The 22,536-nt window shown below is 40.1% G+C and overlaps 1 protein-coding gene across 1 annotated transcript in view; it reads left to right on the forward strand.

The window, feature by feature from the left end:
* The first annotated feature begins 433 nt into the window (after positions 1-433).
* Positions 434-22,536, forward strand: part of LOC115377217 (chromodomain Y-like protein 2) — a 54,045-nt gene continuing 31,942 nt past the window's right edge. The window contains exon 1 of the mRNA XM_030077035.1: positions 434-769. Within this exon, the coding sequence (XP_029932895.1) occupies positions 746-769 (24 nt within the window). The 5' untranslated portion in view covers positions 434-745. The remainder of the gene's footprint in view (positions 770-22,536) is intronic.

Consider the following 22,536-nt stretch of genomic DNA (forward strand, 5'->3'; position numbering starts at 1 on the left):
ACATATATATATATATATATATATATATATATATATAGCATAGTAGGGCATGGGTGGAACTGCGAAAATTGTGTAGTGCTACTTTCTTTGTCATCACTCAATCGCAACTGGATAGTCATTGTCGGTGATCGGTACAGGTAGCTTTTTTTTATGATCTACACACATCATGAGGTAATTAGGGTTAAAATCCACTGCTGTGAAGATGAATCACTAAGATTATTTCCGTAGCCCTCACATAATGCAACGTCATTATTTCCAGTGAATGTGGTTGGAATATTTAGGCCCACAAACGACTTATAATTAAGAGCAAGGTTTTAACTTGACAGTAAACTGGACAGGTAGGCTGTAGAGAGAAATCAGTTTCAGCTGGTGTCCCTGAACTGAAGACATCTAGCCAATCATCTCCCTTTGAGTAGTTAGATTGCAACAGAGCTCAGCGGAGTAGGGCGCATGCAGACCATTAAGCCGTATATTCATAGCCGGACTAATTTCAGTGCTCCAGTTGGGTCTGGGTAAACAGCACCGCCCCAATGGTTGTTTGTTTTAAGTGTGGAACGATCCATCGCACAGCGCCGGGCTCGATTGACACTGTCTGCTGATCTGCTACTGCGGATTGCTCAGAATAACAAGGCTGCTCGCTAATTCCCGTCTATCGGGGCTTTCGCCGAAACACCGAGAGAGTAGGGTCCAAAAAAAGCCAACAAGGCAGGCAAGAACGCCGCGCCGCCGGAGTCCGCACCCCAGAATGGCTTCAGGAGACCTTTATGAGGTACTGTAAAACCACGTCTAAGGGAAATACTGTGTAATATTGACGAATAATGGAATTAGGAAGTAAAGGGGAGGTCGTCGCGTATGGAAAAAGCGATGTCCTAAGCCCTTTAACAGGCGAAACTAACCAACCCGTCTCAAGCTTTGCGAAGACGAGGTTCGCTTCATTATGCGTGCACTTTATGTCGCTTCAGATATACTTTGACATAATTGTTCACGACTGCACTGTATGGAGTAGATAGGCTACGGTATGGAGGCTAAACTCCTAGTCCGTCGCCGAGTTGAAAGTCGTGGTAAAGTGACAGCAGTGCTGAGCGGACGGACATGGTGAATAGCTACAGACGAAGTGATGGCTCTGAAGGTGCGCATGCCAAAAGATATTTTGCCATCATAACCCTTTTTTCCAGCGGTGTGAGACTTTTTTTTTTTTTTTTTTTTTTTTTTTAGTTAGCTTTAATCATGTGGAAGACAGCGGTTTATTTTCACCGAGTAGCGTAAGCACGTCAATGAGTTTCTTTGATGTTGATGTAGGAGGAATAATTTTAAAAATATGGCAGGAGTAGTGAGGGGCGTAAAAGTTGCCCAAACGGGTGTCTGAGAGGGCAGACCGGCCTCATGCGCAACATCACTTTGGAGTCGGTGTCTGAGTTTGCTAGAATAGACCACATTTGTGTGGTGTAGCGTAGTTTCTTTATCCTGTGTTGATGAATCAGCCAGTTAGTTGTTAGCCTTTGTCATGTTGTCACACTGTCATATGTTTCACTTTCGGGGTCGCAGTGGGAGGTGGTGTGTGTCGAAGGGAGGGGGGGTAGATTTTAGGAGTCGCTGTCTGCTCTTAAGTGTAAGCATACTGATTGAGGTAAGCTGCTCATGTTTACCTTTTGAGGTTAAACACACACTCCAAAGGTGCTAATGAAAATCGATCTTAATACCATCTCATGCATCAGGAAAATAACAGTGGTACTTGTGTACCCCAAAGAAAGTTGGGAGCAAGATCAGCAGTGCTAAAGTAGATAACGGTATCTGCCCACAGCAATGACACACTAAATTACCAGTCAAGCATGGTATCAATCAGATCACACTGTCAATGGATTAAATGAGTCAGAGACAGTTTGTAATTGCCTCTTCATAAATTGCCTTATTTTTTTTCTTTGGCTATAAAAGATGTTTCCTTTATGAATTTGATAGGCCTACCCCAAGGTTGTTAAAAAAAAAAAAAAAAAAAATAGGGTAACAGGACTTAATTTGGCCCTCCACAAAGACTTTTTTGGGAGGAGGTTTGCAAACTACTGTATTGAGTACAATACTCTGCAGTTTAGTGATTTACACTTCATCTCTTTGATTTTTTGGCATTAGAGCAATATCAGATCGCAAAACCTCAGATCGCTGAGTGAATGGGTACCAGATTACACTTTTGGAAAGTCATTTGTATTCAGCAACTGAGGCAGCATGTAACAGGTGCAACACATAGGCAAAATGATTTACTTTACTCAGTCAGATGGTCTTAATTTATACAAATACCAATGAATTCCACCTGAGGCTTCCTGTTTCAATCAACTAAATGAAACTGTCTGAATTAAAGCTTGGATATAATGCAGATTTCTCAAACTCAACAGAAGTTAATCTACAGTTGTGATGGAAGACTGCTTTCTCCAACTTCTCTTCATTCCAGGCCCACAGCCCAGTACTCATGTTAGACTGTGCCCTCCTCTAGCCTTTCAGGGTGTAATCAAACATGATTACACCTTCAAAGTCCCCATTACTTGTACCTTGAATATGTTCAGACTCTTCATTCTGTGACTCTATGTCTGAAACTCTCATCAGTGCCTTCGTGACATTCTGCTTTTATCTATAATGCAATCCTGTGTAGGACATTGGCCAAAGTCAGGGTTCTCACTCAAACAAAGCTTTGGTAGCATCACCATTCTGTTTTACCTTGTTATGCTACCCATCAAATTCAGAATCAAATACAAGTCTTTTAATATGAAGAATGACCTCCCTAACTGTACACCTTTTCAGCAGTAGTTTTAGTGACTCGGAGGCCTGATGCCATTTAGCAGCCCTCGCTAGTCAATAAACCATTTGGAGGTCCTATTTTTCATTTCATTAAGCCAAATCACAGACCCGAATTGGGAGAGAAAAAAAAAATTAGGATATGAGTTCTTCAATAATGCAATTGAACACCCACTGCTGTCTGGGAGACAGTCTACAGTCAATGTGTGTGTGTGTCCTGCAGTGTTGGAAAATGTAACTTAAATGTAACTTGTTATGTTGCGTTACTGCCATTAAAAGTAACTTATGTTATGGTGTTATCTATTGAGAAAAGTAACACAGAGTCCTTTAGAGTTACTTTAAATAGAAATCCTTTGTGATGTCCTTTGTGCACATCCTGACTGTTCTTACCAGCCATGTCTTAATGATGTCAGTGTTAGGGCTGTCTTCTTCTCTACCATTATCATTTGTTAGACACAGGTAGAATCTGCAGAAAACCTATGCAGCCTGTGTGCAAAAAAAAAAAAAAAAAAAAAAAAAAAAAAAAAGGTAGTGCTTTTGAAAGCCTGATGGCCTTTGATTCACGAGGTCCCAGGCATTGCCTCCCTATGCCCATAAGTTAACCTGCCTCTGCACCTATGTGTAGCCTCTGCACTTCAGATGTGAAACTTACGACCAGCCTATGGTCAAAGGGGGATCAAGCGCTCAGTACTAAAGCCACAAAACTCTGAATTTAGTGTACTTTCCACCAACCATTAATTTTAATTTAGTTTCAAATCAGAACTCAGAACTCCTGTCTGAAGATTGTCTGTCATTAGCATTGGGTCAGCAGCCCCACAAATGAGCCACCAGTCTTCATCTTTTTAAAAAAAAAAAAACAACTTTTTTTTAACTAGACCATGTAAAAGTGGTGTGACAGATGTCAAATACTATGCAGATAAATATATCAAATTTAAAAAAAGTGTATAATGAAATAAATAATTAAATACATAGTATATATTATAGTATATAATTATGAAAATAATATATACATTTTTTTTATTTGTCTTCTTACTAATTTATTTCAGTATTTCTTCCCCTCTGTACTTTCTGGTGCATAATGTGCTAATAAGACTTTTCAGTGGGCGAAGTGTCCAACACTTTGGCAGTCACACCAGGAGCTCTCTCACTGACTCTATGTCGAAAAGCAGGTAATCAGAGGAAGCATTGTTGTTCTCTGCAGTAGCTGTCAGTCTCTTAATTCTCTGAATAATACATTCTTAATCATCACAGCAGTGATGGCCTGGATTGCATTTCAGAGTAACATTTAATCTGAGGTCTTGCAAAGGTTTCCTACAAGCTTTTTTTGAGATATGTATGTGCATTGCCAAAAACAGTACAAGTGCTGCATCTTAAATGCATCTTTCGCTGTCTTCTGACTTCCCATGAGCAGTTACAGTTTTAAAAAAACAAATGGCGGTTATGCGGAAACAGAGGAAGTGACTATACGTCAACATTGTATTCACTTACCAGGTAAAATGGAAATTTGAGTAGCCTACTTTCAGACTCAGGTGCTCAAACTCTTTAGAGCTGCAGCTAACAATTATTTTCATCATTGATTAATCTGTTATTTTTTATTGATTAATTAATTAGTTATTTGGTCCATAAAATGTCAGAAAATGATGAAAAGTGTTGATCACTAGGCCTATTTCCCACATCAAAAAATTATATTTAGTTTACTGTCATGGAGGACTAAACAAACCAGAAAATATTCACATTTAAGAAGCTGGAATCAGAATTTGAAAATTTTCTTCTCAAAAATGACTTAAAACAATGAACTTATCAGCAAAATAGCTGGCAGTTAATTTAATAGTTGGCAGTTAATCGATTATTATAATCGACTAGTCATTGCAGCTCTTGTTGTATTTATTATAATTATTAAGGCATATTGTCATCATTCAGTGTGTCTTTTAAACAAAGCTTCAAAACTTTTCTTCCTCAGTTCAGTGGTCTCCAGGGTTTAGTGACCTACATCAACAGCCACAGTCCACAAATTTTGTATATTAATTCACTTTTCACCCCACATCCTAAATTCCAGTCATGAAGTATGACCTGAAAATAACCTTCTGTTGTTCATCTCATGTCTGTTTACGAGTACAGTTCACTGTAGACTGAAGCCGAGGTTGCTAATTATTGCAGGTGGGAGTGATGCATGTTGTCTTCCTTAAAATGTTCTCAGCATCGATGAGTGACCATGAGCAGTCTTAATCCTCAGTGTCCTCAGTTTTTTTTTTTTTTTTGAAGAACATCATTAATTATATGTTTATGGGTAAGGGTGTAACAGTTCAAATTTCACAGTTCGGTTTGTACCTGGGTTTTGTGTCATGGTTTGTCTTGAGCCACACGGTGTCATAGATGTGAAGCCTCACTCTTTATACGTGTGCCCATGTTCTGCCACAGATTGTGTTAAAACAAAGCTTTACAATAGTTTCTTTTGTTTTGGGGGTGGAGTGAAGTGGAAGTAAAGCCTACTGTAATAGCCTAACGTGAAAATGTAAAATGTCACAATATAAGAATCTACAATTTTAAGATTACATAACTTCATTTTAGGTCTTTTTGGCAGTGATGTATTAAGGGAATATGGTTCATCATTCTTTTAAGGGAAAATTAGGAGAAAAGATGATAATTTTCAGTTGTAGAAATTGCCTGCTTTTGTAGAAATTAACAATTAAATGTAAAGTTAACAGTTAAATGTGGAATACAAACCTCTTGCAGTATTAGACTGATTTTTTTTTTTTTTCATGGAGAAAAGGTGCTGTTTCAACAGCATTTCATGCTGATTAAAATAAAAAAAGGGAAAGAAACAAAAAGTGCAGGATGCATACTTTTTTTTTGGCATAATGACCAGCTGCACTAGCTGCCACTATCAGCACATAGATGCACATCTTAAAACATCTACAGAAACTTGTGCCTCATTCGTAGTCTTTGAAGCTGACTTTGTAGGAAAACAAATCTTATACCAGCAAATATCACCTTCTGCTCCTATTCTCTAAGATTTTTTCGAGCCTTCCTCAGAAATACTAAAAAATAAAATACATGATGATGACGATAATGTTGATGATGATGATAATGATAATGATGATACTACTACTACTACTACTACTACTACTACTACTACTAATGATAATAATAATAATAATAATAATAATAATAATGATTTAGCATTAGTCTACCATCACTGAAAGAAAGGGGTATAAAATCAGAAAAGCTCTGACTGGTCTTGTACAGCAAGGCATCATAGTTCAATATCAATATTATTTGCTCATCCAGCCTATGGCATAAGAATAATCCCTTTGTGTGTTTTGTTCTGTTTTCTGGCCCATAGGCCATGAGCATTACTGTGTTGTTAATGTGTTGTTCAAGTATAGGCCTGCAAGTGGGAATGTCCAGCCTATTGGTAGAGTGACAGAAAGGTGTGTGTGTGTGTGTGTGTGTGTGTGTGTGTGTGCGCGCGCAGAGTGGAGTACAGTATAGAGCAGTCCTGAGAAATATTCATCCCAGGCCCAATATGCAAAAGAATATAGCAGCTCCACACTTGCAACCAGATGCTACTAGTAATGGTAGAACTATAAGTAGTCGTCTTTGTTACCCTGAAGGGCAATTTGTGTTGCAGCAGGAAGGAAAACATAAATAAAAATACATACAAAAAATTGCTCACAATCATCTCTTTTATGGAGAGAACGTCACACCTACTCCTTGAACTCCGATTACCCCTTGAATTTACCCTAAAGTGATGTTAAAGTTAGGGAAAAAAACAAACTTTTTTTCCATATTGTATGACAACATCACAGACATATTCTCTATCTGCTTGGTGCAACATTTCATTTAAATTACATTTATATCAAGTGAACTATTCAAAGCCAAAATGCCACTCTTTAATGACTGCACTGCTTTATGCAATAGAAAACATCTAAATGTCTTTTGCACATTTTTATACAGTATAAAATGTGGACATTATTCAGCACACTTGTTTAGAATGTTGCTAGGTGCGGTATTTATGAATTAAATGGGCAGTAATCTATGAAGCGTAGGTATTGCACACCTGCTGTGGATGAGGATGGGCGGTGAGCGCAGTGCACATTTCCGAACAAACTGAACATTTCTGCATGTGTATATGGTGCTTGCACAACAGATGTTTTGATACGTTGGTATTGTTGTGTAAAATGCACTCAGACCTTGGAACTTTTAGCTCTCTCCTGTGTCTCTGCTGGTCTGACAAAGTGCAGTGCTTGTGTGTGTGTGTGTGTTTGTGTCTGTGTGAAAGAGAGAAAGGCTGTGCTTGATTTTGTGCCTGATCTGCCCGGTTTTTACATAAGAGGGCGTGGGAGGGGTAAACGATAGAAATCAAGTTCAAGTCATCAACCAGTTTCAAAATCACATAATTGGGTTCCACATGAAAAGGCAGCCTCACATAAACAATATTTCAACCAATCATATTATAAACAAGTTAAAATTGCAGACCAACTTTTCATATTTAAACACAGTCAGTAAAGCTAATTATATTTCAGGTAAATTTTTCAAAACAAAACTCAGTATCTCTCGATGCCTTATCCAAGCGGGCGAGGCGGCACATGACCAGCTGATTTCAGCATTTACTGAGTGCTGACTCTGCCTACCTGGTGTGCCACCAGCATATTTGGCGTTCAAAAAGAGCGCAGCCCGAGAGAGAGCGCCGCCCCTTTCCCTGGCAACCTGGAGAGGACAGAATATAAACTTGCAAACATAATCACCTGACACCTGCGGCTTCGTCATCATTAGGGGATAGTCAGGAATTTGAAAATGCCAGCTATCTTACAATGAATTAATGTTACATAAATACCGATGGCAGCACCGTTTGTCCAGGGGCTTAACGTTTTTTTGGTACTGACCAATTAGGAACAGGTACTAATTTAATTTTGGTTATTAATACCCATCCCTATTGGCAAACTACTCCAGCTGGATAGATTTCTTTTGTACTTGATTTCCATTTTACAAATCCTACAAACTGCACAATGGTTGTCTAGGTTGCCATTGATTATAAAAATTAAGATTTTACTGAAATGAGTGACAGTAATGGTATATTGTTGAAATAGAGTAACTCATTTGCATTTTGTAGCTGATAGACCCATTGACTATTACAGAGGGTGATTTTGGCTAGTTTGGGAAGCAGTTAGCTTTCTATAGCCTGACCGACTACAAGGCACCTCATCATCTATGCATACACAGTTGACAAAGCACAGCAGTTATTGGGGAAATGGGTGGCAATAAGTAGCAGGTCAAAGGCAACTAGACTCTTGGGTGAGAGTTGAAATGTCTTCAAGAGAAACAAGTGCAATTGCCTTTTAGTCATCCAGGTCGTACTATCAAGCAGTACTGAGAACCTTTATAGACAGTAGAAAGGAGACTAAATTTCTAAAATGGCTTTATTCTGTTTACCACTGAAGGGAGATTGTTAAAGTTGTTCAAATCTCAACAGTATTGACAGTTCATACATTACATTACAGTTCTTTACATTATTACGAGAAATAGGATTCCCCAACAAAAATTGGGAAATGGGATTTTCATTGTGCTGATTTTATTGATCTGAAAAAGGTGTTTGAGAAGGCAGTTTGAGAAAAGTTGAATTGTGTCAGCACAGCCTTAATAGCCCAGAGGATTAGGCCCATTAGTTTTCATACATGTCTTCAGAACATTTCAACCAATTTTAAGGTGTGAAGAGAGTATGAAATACTAGACAATGAGTTTTAGGGAAATATAGAGAAGGAGCACATTCATCTCTCCAAAATGTGTTGGTCTTTTTTTTTCTGCAGTACCTCATTGTTACAAAGGACTCTCTCTAGACAATCAGCACCACATTCAGCATTCTGCATTATTACAGTCACATTCATTATTGCAGTACACAGAGTGAGTACCAATATCAAGCATCCCTTTCAGATCAGTGTTTTCTGCTCCCTGTGTTCTGGGATGGAGGATGCTGAGGAGGAATTTGGCAACTGAGGGTGGACGTCCCCACCTCCACTCATCCTCTGCCAGCTCATACTTTGCACTGAGTGTTGCTAAACCTCTTCAGTCTGTGTATACAAGTTGCCTCTCTCTTTCTAGCTCTCTTTCTTTTCCTTCTTCTCTGCCTCTCTGGTTTTCCATGATCTGGTAAGTGTGACAGTGTGTAGGACTGTAAGCGTCATAATCGTCTCTTCATTTCAATGACACTCCTGCAGCTCGCCCATCTAAGACTGTTTACTCCTGTTAATGCGCTCGGGAACATCTGAAAACATAAGCTTCAGACATTACCACAGCTGCTTTAAAGCCTCAGTTGAAATCTTCCAACCATTCTCCATTAGCCTCATGGCCCAGAACCTCACACTGCTGGTAATGTTACGATGAATACTGTTTAATACACTCAACAAGCTAGTTTTGCCCACACCTGCATTCTGCACCTAGCATCTGAAAAGCAATCTCTTATTTATGTTTTTTATTTTATTTTATTTTATTTTATTTTAAAGAGTCTACAGTGACTATTAGGAACAGGGTATAAAGCCTTTACTGGCCATTTTACAGCAAGGCACTTTGGTTTGCCCCCAACCCCCCGTTAACCTCTGCTCCTCTGCTGCTGCTCTTTATCCATCACTGCATTCAGTTTTGGCAGCTCTTTTCTACTTTACATTCAGTATTACATTTTCTATCATTTTAAATTTTGTGCTCATTCTGGTAGTGTTTGAGTTCTCCTTTAGAAAGATCATGCACAAAGGAAGATCGAAACTACATCGTAGTTTTTCTTAGTTCTGTCACAGCATCCAGATTTGAACATGTGGAATGATAGTTATAAAACCAACACAAGTGACCGTAATGGAAGATACAATTACAATATAGCTAAATATTTTCCACTCATTATCATCGCCCATGTGAAAATAGTGCATATTTTGTGTATTTTAAGAGGTTTTTCAATGAATTTAATGAGGGAAACAAAGATTCAGTCAGTGTCAGCTCAATGTATTTCTTACAGTGATACAAGCAATCAGATGATGATTTGCTGTAATGATTTACTATTCAAGACAATTTTTGGTTTAAAAAAAAAAAAAAGTCTTTCTGCACAAGGTGACTGTGAAGAAAGCTGTCTCATGCACCTAAAATAATTTGGCACAAACTGGCCTTTTTCAAGTCTCTTATCTTTACATCCCAGCCAGGTTCCCAAATTAAAACCTGCCAATCACAAAATGCAGGTAAATTTTGGTTTTGGCAGAAAAATAAATTGGGGTCACCAGGTGGCCAGTAAATTTATTTTCTCCAAATAAAAAATAAAACCTTTCTCACTCTGTCCCTACCAGCCACACACACACACACACACACAGTGCACCACTGCCCAGGGCCCACACAGCCCCTCCTCTCACTCTCAGCTGTGTCTTTGTCTCCTCGTTATCTCAGGTTATCTTCAGTAACTTCCTGCTGTTACTTTCGGGAATTTACTCCTGACATAAAATCACTAGCAAAGCATGGCAGGTCCTGCAGGGCATCCCTGACCAGAAACTCTTTTTTTTTTTTTTTTTTTTTTTTTGGAATATGCAGCCAACAAACATGGATAGGCCACAGATTTCAACAGATCAATACACAAACAGTTCCACAAACTGGTGCTGATCAACGAGGCTAACACTTCAAACTTGGCAAGGCACCTTAAGGACTGTTAATTGAGGTAATCATTTCTCGTCAAATAATGCATGATGCAGTATTGTCATTCGTAGCAAGAGGAGCTGGACCTTGTTACTATCATTGTTGTGACACCAGAGATCCACAGTTATTTTGAATCAGCTCCCCTGCATGTTTGCTAATACTTTCATTTTTTTTTCTTTTTTTGTATATTTCACAGCTAATTTTGAGGGCCTATAATGATTTTTCTTTGAGTGCTTTTTTTAGTGCTTATTTCGAACTACTTTGTACTTCTTTAGTTTCTACTTTTTTTAATCAGTGTTTTGGTGGAGGTGGAGGTTGTATTGTGTCGTCATCTGTTGTTTACCTTGCAAATGTTGTGTTGTGCACTCATGGGCCACCACAATTTGCTGACCTGTGGTTTCAAGACACTGCAAGTAGTTCTCTCTCTCTCTCTCTCTCTCCCTCTCTCTCCCTCCCTCCCTCCCTCCCTCCCTCCCTCTCTCTCTCTCTGTGTGTGTGTGTGTGTGTGTGTGTGTGTGTGTGTGTGTGTGTTTGAGTTTTTGTGTGACTAGCAGCCACTGGTAAGTTTTGCTTGGAAGGCATTTACTAAGCTATTTCAATAAAAATTCAGCTCGTTCACCAGTTGCCACCAGGTAGTTATGCCAAATAGGGCTGCAACGACTCAGCAAATCATCTAGATGCATCAGGCTTAATGTTTAAGACGCAGCTGCATAGATTAAGACAGCCTACATCCATAACAAGCCACAAGTGAATCGCAGAAAAATATATGACACTTAGTGTATCGATACATTCCAATATAACACACACGTTTTCTTTCGGCATCAACTAATGTTGCTACTTTGTTGTTATTGCATGCGTCTCATTCCATGCGTCTCTTGTCTCCTTCTTGTGTGAGCATCTTCCCCTCTCTTGACTGTGAGTGTCATGAGGTCACATGACCCCCCCGCTCCTCCCGCTCCCCTCGCTCAGACAAAACAGTCTTGTGACACCATCTGCAGTTTGAAGCATGGAAGGAGGTAGCATCAAAATGTTCCTCCACACCCTCCTTCCTCTGCATGGTCAGATTCTATTACCAAAGCCACAGCACTATTCATGTGAAACGGTTTCATCATATGGAGCTGCCTCTCATTGCAGAAATGCATTACAAATAGTGGACTGCTGTAAAGTATTGTTTACAGTTGAATGCTTTACATGCTTTTCTGCTAACAAATGAAATTGTAAATGTTGACACCATCGCAATGGCCCCTTCTCTTTGTTACTGGATTTAGTATATCCATCATTTTTTCTTTTCGTAACTAGCAGCAAAACTATAGCACTGGTAGAATCCAGATGTTAAAATTCACACTGTTCCATTGCATTGTATCGCATTGCATCATATTGCATCGTAACGGGGCTGAGTCAAATACCAATCTGTTGATTATGTAAAATGTATTTACACTACTCACAAAAAGTTAGGGATATTTGGCTTTTGGGTGAAATTTATGGAAAATATCACGCTACAGTGATATTATATCATGAAAGTAGGGCATTTAAGTAGAAGCATGCACTGGTGATTTCCTCATCTCAAACAATTTCTTGAAACAAAAGCCAACAACAGTGGTGGATATACCACAACAAAAAATGGCAGTGTCAGTAACTTGTCATGTGCCCTTGAGCATCAATTACAGCTTGACAACGACGTCTCATGCTGTTCACAAGTCGACTTATTGTCTGCTGAGGCATGGCATCCCACTCTTCTTGAAGGGCGGCCCTCAGGACATTGAGGTTCTGGGGTACAGAGCTCCGAGCCTCTACACGGCGACTCAGCTGATCCCATAGGTTTTCTATGGGATTCAGGTCTGAGAAAGTGCAGGCCACTCCATTTGAGGTACCCCAGTCTCCAGCAGCTGTTCCCTAATGATACGACCTCGATGAGCTGGAGCATCAAACACCTGATGTGAATTTTGCCGTTAAACTCCTTGTTAGAGAACAGCAACATTGAACAGTTGGACATGTGCATTCAAAAGTTTACAGAAGGTCACATTAAGTTTACCTGTAAAGGTTATAATGCATTTTAGGTTCATCCTGAAATTTCACCTGAAAGCCGAATATCCCTAACTTTTTGTGAGTAGTGTATATGCATTGTATCGTTGATCTTGTTTTGAGATAAGTCTCAGTGGGTGAAATGCACATCCATAATGCTCAGTTGCCAAAACTCAAGTAGCTTGAATCCAATCAGAATCAAACTCTGCTTATATTTTTATAGGTCCCCAAAAACTGCAATATTGTTTCTTTTCTGAAATTGAGCAGCAGTTGTTGGCACATTTCACTGAGCTTGCTATACTAAGATTTTACCGACGCTGTGGTTATGTCTTTGTATCGCTTCAATTTTTTTTTGTATGGGGTAATGGCTGAAAAAGCAGACACAATTGTTGCTGAAAGTTTGACTGGCAGTAGCAGTGGGTCTGGGCTGTTGGCTGAGGCAGCATGACAGTGCTCACTCGTGCTTTCAGAGCGCTCTGTGGTTGTTACCTTTTGAGATGGTGGAACAGGTTGGTGGTGTTTTCCATTCTGCTGTGGACTGGTCGTCGACATCATTTGCGGCTAATACTGCTCTGTGCTTGGTCAGACTTCAGGTAGCTGAACCTTTTCCAAATAACTGAAGTGGTATGCCCTTCTTTGGTGCAATTTCTTCATCTTTGGCAACAGTTTCCCTGGACTGGGTTTTGCTCCTGCAGCCACTAAGTTTTTGCTGAGCAACATTGGGATACTCCATACAGCTGGTCATCCTGAGTTGTTGTGGGTGGGGGATGGGCCAGAAACATGCGTCAGCCACTCATACCACATTTTGGCTGCTCTGCTGCACGAATGGCTTCATGTACTCATGGACTCAAAAATAACTATATCAAAAAGAAAATCTCATAAGAATATCATTGTTATTGTGGAAGATCATATCGTGAAAATTATTGATCGTGTATGAGCTTATGAAAAAATTGCAGATTTTTGCTTGCTGGAGCATGTTGATGCTCTTGTAGATTTTACAGCATAAAACTTTTTCCAGATTAATTTTGTAATACTAGTAGTTCTTGAAAGGAGCAAATACAATGAAACACCAGATATGAGCAACTAATAATAGACTCAGAAATGCTGTGTAACTGAAAGTAGGAGAGAATGAAAACACAGACATTAATAATTTGTCAGAAACAAAAACAGTCTTTAGCTGATTTTATAAAACTACTCTATTAACTTTTCTAAGTAATAATTCATATTCAGTAATCCAGAAACTAAAAGAAAATTCTGTAAAGCAATTGAGTAGTGATTGAGGTGCAGAGAGGCAGATTTTAAACACAACATGTACAATAATGTACTGTGAATACTTTGTATAGATCCACCTCAGACTGATCACATAATGCAACCCTTATAGACAGATGACAAATTAATGGAAAAAACAATGTATTGTGTAAGGTGTTGTGCCACCACATACCACCAGAACAGCTTCAGTGCACCTTGGCTTAGATTTTACAGTTCGCTGGAACTCAACTCTATCCTGGCTACCTGTCCAATGTGATTTCTCTGCTGGTAAAAATGAGTTGCATGAACTGTGTATGATCTAAGTTGTCGAGCATTTGTGTCTTTTAAATCAGAATTATTTTTGTCTATTTTTGAAACGCCTTCCCGTGTAGACCAAAGCAGTGTTTCACAAGAGTCATCCGTTAAGAGGCTACCTATAAACAACCATGAACAGAGCTAGTATTCCAGAATAAAGCGCTGCCAGTGAGGAGAAAACACAAGATAATGAGGTTAATATAGGGCTGTTGGACCTACAGTGCAATTGTTTGGTTACAAAACACAATGCACCATCTTCAAACAATTCCTCTGTGCATCAGCCTCTTTTTAGAAATGGGCAGATCGGTACATCACAGGAGGAAAGCAACACAGGCAAAAGGGGAATCACTGGAGCAACACAATCTTCTTTAGCCTTTATTCTTAACAAAAGTGCAAAGCAATGGGACTGATGTTTCAATGTTGGCTACACCTTCATTAAGAGCTGTGATTCATCTATCATGAAGTTGTCAACCCCCTAATATTTCCCACATTTTGTGGTGTTGCAGCCTGGATTAAAAATTGAATCATTTGATTTTGTTTTCATATCCTACAAATATCCTGTTTCAGTAGAGTGAATAAAATGTTTGCGAATTTGCAAATTTGTTGAAAATGACAAAATATTCTACTTTTTGTAGTTTTACATTTTGTAGAAGCAGCATTGGTGGTGCTTACAATGTTAAGTCTTCTAGCTTAGGTCTGTATTTGATTTGTATTATGGGTGTTTCTCCTATTTTTGCTTGCTAATTTCTCTCCATCCATTGCTCTGTCCTTATAAGCCATGCTCCTGAAAAGCACACTCAAAGCATATTGCCGTCCTTCACCGAAGAAATGGTGTTAGATGAATGATGAACTGTGCCATGTTTCTGCCAGACTTAGTGGTTCAGTTACAGCTGAATAGCTGAATTTTGGTTTCATCAGACCACAGAATCTTTTGCCTCATGCTTTCATATGTCTTCTTGCTAACATAAAATTGGTATCATGCTTTTTTATCAGGCTCTCTGCAGATTAGTGCTGCATTGACTGTCCTTTCACCGAACTCACATTGCAGCCATGGAACTCTGGAGTTCTTCCAGAGCAGTCCTTGGGTTCTTGTTCACCTCACTGACTGAGGTCCTGGCCCAGTCACGCAGTCTTGATGAACAGTCAGCCTTACAAAGCCTGGGTTGATCCATATTTCTTCCTTTTCCTAATGATTTAGCCTACTGTGCACTTGTGAACCACCACTTCAACATATGTTGTCATCTGTGCAAACTGCATAGACAATAGGGGTGCTCCATTGCGGGTACCTCACGATTCGATTCGATTTTGATTATGGGAGCTTCGATTTTTCGATTATAGCGATTGTCGATTCGATGCGATTATTGGTGCCACGAGTCTTCGATTATTGTGATTTTTTTACAGCTATTTTCCATGCAAGACTGATTTTGTGTTAATCTTTGGCTGGCTTTGTAAATAAATAGCCCATAAATTAACTCATGTCACTCTCAAAATAAAGATTTTTTGAACATTTGACTAGGAATTATTTTTCAAAGACACAAAATATTTTCAAATTTTCAAAGACAAAATATTTTGACTATGTAATCTGGGAGTAGCTCCCGACATTTAACTCAACATTGCCATGGAGCACAGCCCCATCTAGGGGCCAGTGAAAGAATTGCATAAGCCAGTTCCATCATAACAAAGAGGAACTACAGCACTACAGTACACCATTGACTATAATTTCTGTACAGATAAGTATGACTCCCCTGGACCTATAAGACACTTTAGTAAGGTCATTAATTCACATAAACAACAACATAATTATGTATCTCCATCAAATTTTATTAAATGGAAACATGTGCCATTTGTAAATGCAAAGTGACATTTTTACAAGGCAACAACAGCCTTAACTACAATCCCAAAGACAAAACTGCCTTAATCCAAGGCAAAACAGTGCAATCTTCAAAATAAAGTCAGCTTATTCAGTCCGGAATTCGCCATCATAAACCGCCATATTATTACAATATGTCGTAAAAAGTGCATTCTTCAAAATCAAGTAATTCAACTTACTCAGTTTGGACAAGATAAAATACTGTATTGACCCGCATAAAAGACGACCCTGATTTTAAGACAACCCCTCTTTTTCAAGACCCTTTTTTGGAAAAATACTTTTTATATGGACAAAATCTTGTTTGGAAAAAAAAAAAGCCACCGGTCGGCATCAGGCGAGCCGGCCGCGGCCACCCGGTCAGGTCTGCCGGATCTGACAGGTGACCGGCGCACACATACTGCCATATAAACCTTTCATTATAAATCAACTTTTGTTCATATGTGGCTGCAGCAGCACAACGGACAATGACACAGACAACATGGTTGATTATTGACTGCGCAATGCGGCCATTCGCCGGTAATTGGCCTGGCAAGCTTACCTACTGGTTTACATATGCAAGCCTACAATACATGTGTATTTGCTTAGACCCCCAATATTAGACGAGGGCATTTTTTCAATGGAAAAAATATCTTATATTCAGATGAATACAGTATTTGCAAACAAACAACAGCTGCTTCCCTCTGCTTCCGTTTGCTATGGTCCCACCTAGTAAACTGTCCGGGTGGCACGCGTGTTACCTACTTTTTGTTCCGGGTACCCGTTTTTTTTCCAGGCTTTGTGGAAAAGAATCGACATGAAAAAATCAATGCTGAGACACTGCAACATGTACTTAGCCTGAATGGTATATGGTATGCATTCTTACCAGAAGAACCACCAGGGCACAGTGTTTTTCAGAGTTTTTCAGAGTTTTAGAAATCCCTCTAGCACCACCAGCAAGCAAAAATATTGTAGTAGTTGTAGTGGTGGTTGTAAGTCTAGACATTTTGTGACAGCATTCATGTTGGCTTAGAGTGTGACACCTGGAAATTTTGGTAACCCCATGCTCTTCCCTCTAGTGCCAACAGTAGGCCCAGAAGGGTGGGGCATATCTCCAAATCTATTTGGAGACAACATTTGGTGACAGCATTCATGTTGGCTAGAGGATGAAATCTATCTGCCACCAACAGGTCAAATTTTTAGTATTGCACACCAATATATCAAAAAGTTTTTTCTTTGCCATGAAAGTTGTTGACAGCTTCCGTGCCTAGAGTATGAAACTATGTTGGTTACCCCATAACTTTCCCTCTAGCACCACCAGCAGGCCCAGTTGGACACCCTTGTTAGTTAAGTAATGCACTTGTTATCCTCGGCACCTGTCAAACTGCAAAGTCCTCTAATGCTTCGGCCAGACTCATTACCTCTACCTGTTCATGACGGCTGCCTCAATGAGCTGCTGCAAGGCGGATGCATGTGGTGTCCAACATGCTGCTGTAGTGCTGCTGTAGCACTGCTGCTGAGCTCTTACCTTTTACATTGAGTTCGCCTTTGATAATGGCCAATGTAATTTTTAATATCTAAAGAACAGAAGGTCATAGCAACACGGGACCAAGACTGACATTTTCAGCATCCCTGAAAATCCACACAGGCATAGCCTCCACTCTTTCCATGCCATGTAATTGCCAAAATAGTTCGCGCAGGGTGTGTGGCTGATTTAGTCTGTTAATATGGGCACCAAAATGAAAATCAAGAGGTTTGTATTGTGTGCAAGTGTTAGGTGTGTGAACAAATCCCTTCTCTACAGCTGCAATTGCAGCTGTGATTATCAGTGCAAACTGGGGACCAATAGAGTTGTAGAAGTGGAGACATTAGCTACAGGGACTCACACCAGTGGTTATGATATCACCCTTTCTTGGTCTGGTCCAAACCAGATTTGGAGACTCTCCACAGACTACAGTTCTACCAACCCAGACCTGAAATACTGGCCCACCTGGGGCCAAGGGTCCATCATTTTTACTTCTCCTGGAGCTTCAAACTTATCACTGACAAATATGTACTGCTCAAAAGCCAAACTTCATTGGCAGCGTCAACCTTTCTTGTGAACACAGAGATTGATTCAGATTGAATTGATTTCTCCCTAATAAGTCAGGAGCTAGGGTGCGTGGTCTTGATATGCTTTGTTCTCTCTGTCATCCTTCAGCTTTAGTGCTGGCAAAAACAAATGTGGTCAGTTAGTCAAAACAACCCCACCCCCCTAATCAAGGATATGTTAGAAAACTTAAGTTCAACATTTAGGATCTGGTTGTGCTGGTATGACTGCATAACAATAAACATCAGCCTCAGTGCACACAGGCTTGCAGAGACACTTAGGGCCCACTCACATTGGCAAGTTTGAGCCCGTATCGTGCTAAAGCCAAAATCCCCCCCTACCCAGTCCCCGGCTGGCCACACACCGCGCGGTGCCGCGGCCAGTGCCGGCCAGTGCCGACGCGGTGCCGGCCAGCACCAGGTCTGCCGGATCTCCGCACACAGACTGCTGTACTTTCATTATAAACCGACTTTTGTTTATACGCGGTTGCAGCAGCACAACGGACAATGACACAGACAACATGGTTGATTGCGCAACGCGGCCATTCGCCGGTAATCAAACAATTTTGCTGAGGCAGGAGGAAAGTTGCATGATTTACGTCCGCGCACTGCGTGCGTGACTGTGCATGTGCTCGTGTATGCGCCCGTACCGCGCTGAAGCACACTCCCTCCAACCGTGCCAGAGCGGGGGAAGTGTGCTGTATTCAAGCACGATACGGAGCGATCACACTGGTCAAAGAATCCGGATTTTAGGGGCAATCGTGCTTGGGCGCGGATCAAACTTGCCAGTGTGAGTGGCCTCTTAGGAAGGTCAGCCCTTGATGTGCACGGGTTCCCTGCGTCCCCCCAGTTACCTCTTCTTGTTCATCCACTGAGAAGTATTGTAAATAACTACATTTTAAATCATATCCACTACAAAGTACACATTTCATTGGCCCTTAACAAACTGTGGAACCTGTCACAGTGAATGGTCACTCAGCAGAGATAAGAGGAGTAGTCTGTCTCTACTTTTCTGTGCATATTTTGCAGTTTCCAGACAAGAGAATCTAGTTTGAACTTTGCTTGGACAAAATTACATCAAACAATGTTATTGTTTCTAAAAAGCAAAATTGGTCTGTCACAACTGGTTTGATAAGTTGAAACGTAAGGAGGGATACAACACTGGTGTGTGTATATATACCTAAGAACAGGACATTCATTTACAAAGGTTGAAATATGAAAACAAATGGGAAATGTTGGCATCAGCCAGCTGTATCTGATAGGGCTGGCCAGAGTAAAGTAAATCTACTGCTGCTTAAGGTTGTATAGGTATTTTTTTTTTCCTTCCTAATTTTTAGAAGCCATCATTATATATATGTGAATTTACAAGGAATGAATTGCAGCCACAGTGTCATCAATTGCACATCAGCTGTGACCGCTATCTGTGTTGTTTTAAGGTCCAATTCACAAAAGAGATGATAATACAGTGCAAACACACCCACGCAGTTCAGTAGCTGAGTGCAATTTCCCCTTGTGAGAGTGCAATAGCAGTGGGGCAAAGCATAAATGTTGCCAATCCCACAGTAGAAAGGACCATGGCAAAGGGGGGGGTCGGTTCAGACCATGAGCTAAAAGTGCTGGCAAACAAAGTGTAGAGGAATTCCTCAAAACTCCAAGCAAGGAATTTAAAGTTGGCAGAAAGAAATTGTATTAAATTGGGACTATTCCAGGTTGCTTTAGGTGTTTTCTAATACAGACCTTTACAATGCAAAAGGAGGTGACAGAATTTGAAAAGGAAGGCTAAAGAAAAAGTATTTTTCAATACTTCTCAAGGAGGTGAAGGTCCACTAAATACACAGCCTCCAAACAGCACTGACAAAATGGTTCAAGAAACTGTCACGACCAAGCAAGTAATGGACCTGTAGGGAATTGATACAGACAAGTGTGTTCCACATGACCTTGAAGGTAGCTATAGCCAACTATAATGTAAAATTATTTTGCTTGTCCCCTTTTCATTCTTATTTATTTATTTACCATTTTCATTGTATTCTCAAACAAAACATTATTATTATTATTATTTTTACTGTCATTTCATTCTCAAACAAAAATAAATAATTTGGAATGGAGCTGTCCGTGGTTCTGATTCTCTAAGTCAAAATATCTCCTGTGTGCATGATTGCCATTTTCACAATGAGAAATTGTTTGTAAAGTATTTGTCACATTTCTTAGTGTGGATTTATAACATTTCCAACAACATTATTTATTCATCTGAGAGGTTGATAGGTCTAAATAGACTGCAATAAGACATGACATGTAAATCTTTCTGAACTGTTAACTCTCTTACAAGCCTGTTGGCAGCCTCAGGAACATCCTGACTATTTATTTTTACTATTATTATTTTAGTACTATTTCAACTCCATTTGTGTTTATTTTGGATTGTATTGATTGTCTGGTTTTGTTGAATTATCTTATTGGTTTTTATTCCTTTTGTGGATAATTTGAGTCTTTGTTAAATCAAAAAGTGAAATTCTCCTTTATGCCTGGCCTGACAATTCTACAGTCACACTGGCCATGGTCATTGGAAAGTTTGCGCATGACACCCCTTTATAAATGAGCTTCAATTACCGCCAACCTTCTGAAGATGCTAATAATTTCTCCAAACACGCGTGGATATTACTGTAGCACTGAACTTTGTGAGGTGCAGTGGTTAGCGCTGTCCCCTCATAGCAAGAAGGTCCTGGGTTTGATTCCTTCTGGCTGGACAGGGTCCTTTCTGTGTGGAGTTTGCATGTTCTCCCCATGTCTGCGTGGGTTTCCGCAGGGAGCTGTGGTTTACACCCACAGTCAAAAGACATGCGAGACAGGTGAATTGGAGATACTCACTTCCCCCTGCATGTGAATATGTGTGTGAATGTGTTTGTTTGTCTTTCTACCCTATGATGGACTGGCCATCATAGGGTTCATGCTCATGGTGTTTCCCCTGCCTTCTGGCCAATGAGCACAGTGATAGGCTCCAGCACCCCCGCGACCCTAATTAGGATAACAGGCTTGGAAATTGAATGAATGAATGATCTTCAATTCAGCTATCTTTGCAACAAGGCTCATTTGCATAAAAGGGAGCAATTTTGCATCTTATGCATGGATATTACCTAATTTAAATATGCACATATTGTGACACCATTTTTATCATTCTTCACTGCACGTGCCATCTCACCACTGTTGTCCTGTGCTTGCTCTTGGGGGAGATTTTGGTTCATGGGATTGACCAATATCTGGGTTTCTGTGAAGCGCTTTGAAATAACCTCTGTTATGATTTGATACTATACAAATATAATTGAATTGAACTGAATTTAATTAAATCTGTTTCAACCTGTCAAAGCAGCCCTTTTACCTCCTCTACAACCATATGTGAGGTCAGAGTCAGAAACTGTTCTGCTGGCCACCAGGAGTGTTTTCCTGAGTCTGGGTTCTGGTTCTCACTGGTTCTTCACTCACTTGACTGAAACCCAGCTCAGACCAGGCTCAAGACAGAGGAGTCCATGTCAAGACACAAGGAAAAGATCCTCTGTTCTCTCTGAAGTGTCTGAACATGCAGATTATGATGAGGATGGTCTTTCTTTATCTTTTCCATCTACCATTTCGACATGTGTTACCATCAAGTCAAGAGCAGATGCTGTTATTCTCCTGACAGCTGTGTCTTATCTTAGACCCTGGCAGCATATTTTTAATTGACTTCAAAATCTTTGCAGGTCTGATGGCAAGTAATGATTAGCAGTGGACTGTGGATTCTGTTCATGAACTCTGCCAGCCTTGGTTAATCATATTTGTTAAAAGACAGTAGAGGTGACTTTTGCCATGGTCAAGTCAGCTGACTCATCATAAATAAAAGTAGAGTGAGCAATGTCATCCATCCAGAAGTTGTCAGAATCGGATGAATAAGGTATATTGTTCTCCGGATTCTTTACAGGTACAAGAGATGGGATGTTCTGCGCTGTTTTTCAGGTTTTATATAGCAAAAGAAATTGCACTGGCATAAAAGTCTCACTTGGACACTTCTGAGACTGTTCCTTCCTCACATTTTCAGCAGCTGATCTGTCATCTTTGTCAGTGTTTTTGATCCTGTGATGGATCAGCACAACAAGACACGGTAAAAAAAAATCTCCTGAGCCACTGCTGTACCTGTCTGCAAGATTGAACAGCAGCAGAGGATATGACGTCTTTTTTGCTGCATTTGACAGTGTCATCAGAAGTAAACTGTAGTGATTCCAGCCTGCCAGCCATTGAGGATATATTGCATATGTCCTCAGCAACTACATCAACTATCTCAAACACCACAGAGTGCTTGTGGAGTTAAGGTGGTGGAGGAACTATGAGAGGCTATTTGACTCGTTTTCTCTGATTTGATAGCCTGATCCACCAGGTTGTCCAGGAGGGTGGCACTAGGGAGCATGTAAGTGTAGCAGACATCTGTGGACTAGACAGACCAGTTCGTTCTCATCTGAGCCAGCAGAAGCAGAAACATGTTCAGAGAATTTCTGTTTTACAGTCTTCATGCTGCCCAAAGTTGCAGCAGTCTCTCTTTTTAGTAAGGAATG

The sequence above is a fragment of the Myripristis murdjan genome, chromosome 3 (genome assembly GCF_902150065.1).
Source record: "Myripristis murdjan chromosome 3, fMyrMur1.1, whole genome shotgun sequence".
Classification (NCBI taxonomy): domain Eukaryota; kingdom Metazoa; phylum Chordata; class Actinopteri; order Holocentriformes; family Holocentridae; genus Myripristis; species Myripristis murdjan.